At 42.6% G+C, this 7,763-nt stretch overlaps 1 protein-coding gene across 1 annotated transcript in view; it reads right to left on the bottom strand.

Annotated features, from left to right (window-relative positions):
* Positions 1-1,327: 1,327 nt before the first annotated feature.
* The window catches only part of LOC134456638 (transmembrane channel-like protein 5), a 29,455-nt gene continuing 23,019 nt past the window's right edge, over positions 1,328-7,763 (bottom strand). Inside the window, exons 15-20 of the mRNA XM_063208073.1 lie at positions 7,440-7,573; positions 7,038-7,199; positions 5,242-5,320; positions 3,705-3,809; positions 3,517-3,562; positions 1,328-2,177 (exon numbers count right to left, since the gene is read on the bottom strand). Coding sequence (XP_063064143.1) covers positions 2,002-2,177; positions 3,517-3,562; positions 3,705-3,809; positions 5,242-5,320; positions 7,038-7,199; positions 7,440-7,573 — 702 coding nt within the window. The 3' untranslated portion in view covers positions 1,328-2,001. The remainder of the gene's footprint in view (positions 2,178-3,516; positions 3,563-3,704; positions 3,810-5,241; positions 5,321-7,037; positions 7,200-7,439; positions 7,574-7,763) is intronic.

Below are 7,763 nucleotides of genomic sequence, written 5' to 3'. Positions count from 1 at the left end.
GCCTGTTTAAAAAAAAGTGGTCATCTAATATCATTCATTTTCACCACAACTCAGTGAGCTAAACTAGCTCAGTGGGCTAAGGTGCCATATCATAAATCTCTACACCCGGGTCCAAATCAGTCATGGGTAAGCGGTTAGAGCGTCAGAATTGTAGCCCAAAGTTTGCCGGTTCGACTCCCGAACCCTCAGGTCGGTGGAGGGAGTAATTAACCAGTGCTCTCCCCCATCCTCCTCCATGACTGAGGTACCCTGAGTATGCTACCGTCCCTCCACACTGCTCCCTTGGGGAGCCCTTGGGGAGCCATTGGGGAGCCATTGGGTGCTGCTCCCTTACACGGGTGAGGCATAGATGCAATTTCGTTGTGTGCAGTCTTCACTTGTGTGCTGTGGAGTGCTGTGTCACAATGACAATGGGAGTTGGAGTATTAAAAAAATCAAGTCCAAGGTCATTTCCTCCTTTCCTGTCTATCTTGAAAATATCTTTAAAAAATAAAACATTGATTTGAATGCCTCAGCAATAGCAGGCCCGTAAGGCGGCCATCTTGAAAGAGTTAGCCTCCAAAGGTTCAGCAGCTCCTGAACAGTACCTTTTATAGAGTATTAGATCACAGTATATTTGCCCCTATTTCGTCCACCCTTTACAACGTTAAAGAAGAACAGTAAGAGGTTTGCAGAGGCGATTCTAGGGTAAGTGGGGGCCCCAAGCGAAAATTCATAAGAATGAACATTCTCAACAAATCGCCACTACTGCAGTTTAAAGTCTTAGCTGTTATGTACCATCAATAGACTTGGGGGCCCCAAGCGGTTGCCTGCCTAGCCTGGTGACAAGATGCGCCTCTGGGTTGATGGACTATGAATTTGATCACCACAGCTAGGTTGGAGTGTTCATAAACAACTCTGAATCTCTCCTGATCCAACCCACAAAACTCTCTCCAAAACTCTCAATCAGACAATTTGCAACACGCCATTCAGTCATGCTACCACCCAACAACCATACAGTATGAGTTATGAATTGCTGACTTAGTGTTTCACATGAGATATTCTCTTCACAAGTTTGTCATTTGCACAGTTTTCCAGTGATTAAAGCAATACCAAATAGTCATCTTCCGTTCCATCCTAGGAAGGTTCATCGGTAACACTTTATAAGAAGAGATGCAGAAAAAGCAATTTGTGTAAAAACGTAATAAATGATTGGTAAATAATTAACTAATGATGAACAAATCATTAACAATTGTTTGTCAAAGGAGTTGGAAACGTTATCTTAATATTTAAATTAATATTCTGTAAAAAGGTTTGTAAAATCTTATTGTAAAATCTGTAGGCCTATTTGTAGATATTTTATAAATAATTAAGAATAAAGTCTTGACTCTTTACAAATCTTTTTCTGCATCCCTTATTGTAACGTGTTACCGCCTCATCGTTACATACAGTACAGAGAATTACAGAGAGGTACCACACTTTCTCAGTGTGATTATCGGCCATAGAGTGATGTAAAGAAAATTCGGAGATACCTTCCATGCTGTCACAAATTGATGAAGCACTAAACTTTTTTTTGCAGCATTATCTTAAACATGAAAAAACACTCCTCCGTGTTGATTTAAGATATAAAAAATAGTGCACTGGCAAGTGATACTTTCACTGACAAGTGATACTTTTTCATCCAGTTCTCAGTTTTCAGGTGTTCACAGTGCCCCCTCTATGTCATAATGTGCTGAAACGGTCAAGTCTGGGGTGCATTCCTCGAAACCATAGTTGCTAACTACATTAGCTACTATGTTGTTTGCAATGCAATTTCCCATTGGCAACTACCCAAGTTGCTAACTGGCTAACAACTATGGTTTCTAGAAATGCACCCCTGGTCAAGAACTGTGTGTGTGTGTGTGTGTGTGTGTGCGCACGCGTGTGTGTGTGTTTGTGTGAGAGACAGTGTGTATATGACAGAGTGCGAGAGAGATAGCACATGTGTGTGATGGCACATGTGTGCGTGTAAAAGGGTCGTATTCAGTAGTCGTATTCGTCCTCCATCTCGGCCTCCGCCTGCTGCCTGGCCAGCATGGCCTGGATGAGAGCACTGGGGGCTGATGGGGTCGACGGGGGCGGCTGGTAATGTGGCTGGTACTGGGGCTGGGGCTGGGGCTGGGGCTGGGGCACAGTCTGAGAGGGCCGACTCGGAGGAGCTGGAGACACAAGATAATGAGTGTCAGCAATATACGGTAACACTTTATTTTAGTGGTTCACTATTACAGTATAATAACCAGTGTAACAATATTTAATACCATGTAATACCAGCGTAACACCATGTGCCAATTTTGTCCTTACATCATGCATTTGTGTCCTTTGTGTCCTTGCATCATGTACCTGCTATTAAGTCCAAGGGGGGACAATGAGTATGCTTCTAAAGGACAATGTGGGACAGCCCCTGGCGTGCACGCGCCACCAACACCCCATGGTATTAAATATTGTTACACTGGTTATTACACTGTAATGGGGTAGATCCACTGTAATAGTGAACCACTACCTCGATTACAAGAGAGAAAGACAAGAGGGAAGAGACAGGAGAGGGAGGGAACAGAGAGCTGACAGAGGAGCTGGAGGAGTGGGAGACAAGATATAATATGCTCAGCTGTCTGCTACAGGGAGAAAGAATTTGAATTTTATAAAAACCTTTATTTACAAAAGTTAAAAACACACTCCAGCCAGAGGTAGAAGGGTTCTTTTTTTCTTTTTCAAAAAAAAAAAATACAAATTTCATTCTAACCATTGCGCAAATGTAAAGTTTCCCTCAGTGACAGAGCACAACGCCCTTTTATGACACCATACACATTCAAAAGCATCAACATTCTTCATAGACTTATAAAAATTGAACTCCATTTGTATTCTCATTTTAACTAGCCTCAGAGAAAGAGAGAAAGACAAGGGGGGCCGAGGCGGCCGGCTGCGGCTCCGGCATCACCTGAGAGGGCCGACTGAGAGGAGTTGGAGAAGGGGGAGACACGACATAGAGCACTGTCACCTATTACAGGGAGAGGGAGGGAGAGGGAGATAGAGACAGAGAAGCAGGGGAAAGAAAGAAAGAAAGAAAGAAAGAAAGAAAGAAAGAAAGAAAGAATCCAACATCGCTTGTAAGTGGTGAATTTGAGGTGCTGAAGGGGAGACACAAGAACATCAGCTATCTATTACAAGCAGGGAGAGCATACGACAGGGGGGATGAGGGCAAAAAAGAAAGAAAGAAAGAAAGAAAGAAAGAAAGAAAGAAAGAAAGAAAGAAAGATTTTTTTATCACTATATTCATTACTAGAGAGGGACCCGTCTATCGATAGATAGATAGATAGATAGATAGATAGACAGATAGACAGATAGACAGATAGATAGATAGATAGATAGATAGATAGATAGATAGATAGATAGATAGATAGATAGATAGATAGATAGATAGATAGATAGATAGATAGATAGATAGATAGATAGATAGATGGATAGATAGATGGATAGATGGATAGATAGATAGATACTCACCAGGTTCATAGTCAGGTTCTGAATACCACTGTCTATTGCTGACATTCTAGAAAGGGTAAAATATTACATTTAGGTTACTTTCATCATACTATACTAAACAGGACACGAATACTGTAAGTATTTTGACAATTCAGACAGAAGTGTGATTCTTATTTTTATTAACTTAATAAAAAAATATTTAAACCAACCCTTTGATTAGGTTTCCTCTTGTTTTTCGGTTTATTGGCGGATGCCTTATTTGCTTTCTGGAGATCTTTTAGTCTGTCGAGCAGGAACACTTTATCCGTCCCTTCCTGGAGTAAACATAAAGAGTTTAGGAAGAAAAATTAAGCTATTGAGTTCACAAATGTATACTGCCCTACAGAGGCAAACTGCAGTAGCAGTAACATTGAAACTGGGAAAAGGGCCTTCAAAACCTTGGTATTACGCTGGATATTTTACTCCAGGGGTCCCCAACCTTTCTGGGTCTGAGGGCTACCAAGGGCTACCCGCGGGCTACTGAGGGCTACCCGCGGGCTACTTTTGTTCAAAATCCTCTACTGATGTCTTTGAATCTTTCTCAAATCACACTATTATTAAATGACAATTTGCTTATAGGTTATTAAGAATAAATAATCTCATATTTAAATTAATTAAATTAAGAAAAACATTAACTGTGACTTAAATCTGGTTGTCGTCACTGTTTAATAACATCCTTGGTGGGCACCTCAGAAGCTCCTGGAGGTCTACCTGGTGCCCGCGGGCACCACGTTGGTGACACCTGTTTTACTCACTGCAAATATGACATAGCGATATCTCTAAAACGGGACACATTTGGACCATAAGGCTTTGTCACAAGACACAGGAGGTGTAATGAAGACCATTTTCAGTCTAAACAAAATATGTAGTACTGCACTTCGCATTTGCAGAGCAGTAAAAACGTACGTACAGTATATCAACAACAGTTCCACCTTTTTATGGGCAGTCATGGGTAAGCGGTTAGGACGTCAGACTTGTGTCCCAAAGGTTGCCGGTTTGACTCCCGACCCGCCAGGTTGGTGGGGGGAGTAATTAACCAGTACTCTCCCGCATCCTCCTCCATGAGTACCCTGAGTATGGTACCGTTCTGCCGCATAGCTCCCTTGTGGCGCCATTGGGGGCTGCCAACTTGCACGGGTGAGGCATAAATGGAATTTCGTTGTGTGCCGTGAACACTGTGCTGTGGAGTGCTGTGTCACAATGACAATGGGAGTTGGAGTTTCCCAGTTGGGCTTTCTTTTTTTTCTCCTTCTTTTTTTGTGTGGCTACTCTTTTTCCTGTTGCCTGCTCTGCTCATAGGGACATGATTAGCTCTCCTAAAATTGCCCGGCCCTAAATTGGTCAAGCATTTTCTATGCTGCTGCGGTCCATTGACATTCTGCTTTTTTATGACATTGACAAAACATCGGGGGACTCCTGTGAACAGAGCCACGTCGCCAAATTTAATTCATAACTTGTTCAATAAAAAGTATGCATTCAGAATGTTGTGTCTTGTATTTCTTAATGTCAATAGCCCAGACATACTGTATACGTATAGCATACATAGTACTTTATAGATGTCCAGTGGATGTGAGAGCATACCTTAGCACATGCGTTGTATTCACAAGATTATCACCAGCCCAGTGGTTTGTGGTATGTGCGTAGGTCTATAGTAGTATTGCAGAGTTAGCTCTAATGGTGTCCAGTGCATGTGTGACGGTAACTCACGTTCACGATGCGTTGTCTGAGCAGCACGATGAGCAGTTTTCGTCCCCTTGTCACTTGCCAGAAGAAATAGGTCACCACGCTGTCACGGGGAGAGGTGGCCAAAGTAAAAGTAGAAGTTAATTTATGATGTACTGTAAGTGCAACACTAGCACCACATGATATTACATAGCGGGTACACCAGTTATTCCATTATACCTAATGAGGTGGCTACTGGCTAGATGTTGTTGTTCCTTAAAAAACGTAACGAGACTAAAACTAAAAACTAAAAACGTAACGAGAAAATCCCCAAATTTCATCCAACCAATGCAGAATCCAGTACATTGCTCTAAAAAGTAACTGTAGACCAGTTAGTCAGTGAAGTTACACAGTGCACCTTTAAGTTACTTGTGTTGAAAGGAAACTATAGCAGGTTGCCAGAAGAAACATGTCAGCACACTGTCACGGGAGAGATGACAAACACACACAGCACTCACTAACCCTGGCTGACAGCACCAAGCACTGAGCAGTCAGTACTTAGCCAGTGTTATAGAGCCTGATCTCGAAGTAATTGCGTCCAGTGCTGTCCCTGTTGCCTAGACTAGAGCACATAGATGGCTTCTGATTAGAGATGTCCGATATTGGCTTTTTTGCCGATATCCGATATGCCGATATTGTCCAACTCTCAATTTTCGATTCCGATATCGGCCGATACCGATGCCGATATATGTGGGTTATTTTTCCTCCTAACAAATTTTAGGTAACATTACAAATCTGCTGTTGTGTAACAAAATATGCTTAATTTTATTGTAATGCCCCACTAGATGCATTCTCGAATGCAACAAAGCTTTCCAAATATTAACATCGTCTGTGCAAAATAGAAAAATAATTAAGGAGCAAAGTGTACAGTAATTCAAGCATTATAATATCGGTTTTGATAGGTCAAAAATCCGATACCGATATTGACCGATATTACATTTTATGCTATTATCGGGCTGATAATATCTGTGGGCCGATATTATCGGACATCTCTACTTCTGATTGGTCTAGCTTCAAACACGAAAATGTCCTACTGTGCCCTTACCAAAACCATCCCTACACCTAACCTGTCAGTAATGCAATGCTCAAGTTTTAAAGTTGTGCACTGACCAAAACCATCCCTAAACCTAACCGGTCACGGGGACACGACCACTGCGCATGTGTGATATGCGCATGTGACGTAATCTGGACGCAATTTCAGTGTTTGATTTGAGTGAGAAAATAGACGCAATTCCTTCGAGATCATGTAGTGTTATAAGGTTCGATATTCCAAAAATGATATGAAGAATATCATGTTTACATGCCAAAGGGCATGGTCGTCATGCTAAAATGTGTTGCCTAGTTTCACTTCAAGTGCTGAACAATATGGGGGTATGTATTTGTTGTGACATGTGGGATGACAAGCACACACAACACTCACTAACGGTGGTTGACACCGCACTGAATTATTCAGTGCTTAGGCCACTTGGTTTTACAATAACAGTTTGTTAGTAGTGCCTTATGGTTCAATATGGTGGAAATGATGTGATAAATACTAGATCATGTTTACGTGCTAAAGGGAATGGTCGTCATGCTAAAATACTATAGGCCTACGATGACTATTTTCACTTTAGAGTGCTGAAGAATAGCATACAGTAGCCATAGAAATTTGCATGCACAATCATCCCAAACACGCACACGCACACACACGCGCGCTCGCACGCTCATGCACACACACACACACACACACACACACACACACACACACACACACACACACACACACAAAAGCATGAACCTACAGCATAAAGAGAGCCAGTAGGTAGAAGAAGAGTTCGCTCTTGATGACGTTCTCGTAGATCCAGACCACCCACTCCTGTTCCTCCATGTCCATCCACTGCTCCACCACTTCAAAGGGCTTCTCTAGGCTGCGGAAAGGGCCGCAGCTCTCCGATGGCTCCAAACTATATAGGAGAATATATAATATAATATAATAGGAGAAATCAAATAATTCAATGTATTCACCTTATTACCATGCAAATTTACCCCGCCAGTCATGGAGTGAACTCAGACCTTCTGGGGTAGTAAACTGGAGCTCTGACCACTACACCAAAGAGCCAGGCTCGTTGGCATGTTAGTCAGAACACACCCACAACCCTAGTGATGGTCACTCCATCACACCGCCCATTTCAATGTTAACTGACCTCCAGACAGTGTAGGCCACTATGGCGAGGGCCCCCACGTAGGAGGGGAAGAAGAGCAGGGCGATGAAGCAGGTCTGCATCTGGGCCGCTCTCCCGGTGCGCCGCGGGGGCTGGCAGTTGTTCATCAGGCTCACCTGGAATGGAGTTACATGTTTAGTAAATGAGAAGCTGGGTTGCGTTTCTCGAAAGCGTAGTTGTTAGCCAATTAGCAACTTGGGTAGTTGTCTATGGGAAATTGCATGGCAAACGACAAAGTAGCTAATGTATAGTTAGCAACTATGGTTTCGAGGAATGCACCCCAGAGGAGTGGTGAGGAAAAACGAG

This window comes from Engraulis encrasicolus, chromosome 1, assembly GCF_034702125.1.
Source record: "Engraulis encrasicolus isolate BLACKSEA-1 chromosome 1, IST_EnEncr_1.0, whole genome shotgun sequence".
Lineage (NCBI taxonomy): Eukaryota > Metazoa > Chordata > Actinopteri > Clupeiformes > Engraulidae > Engraulis > Engraulis encrasicolus.
This window is presented reverse-complemented; position numbering and strand designations above follow the sequence as displayed.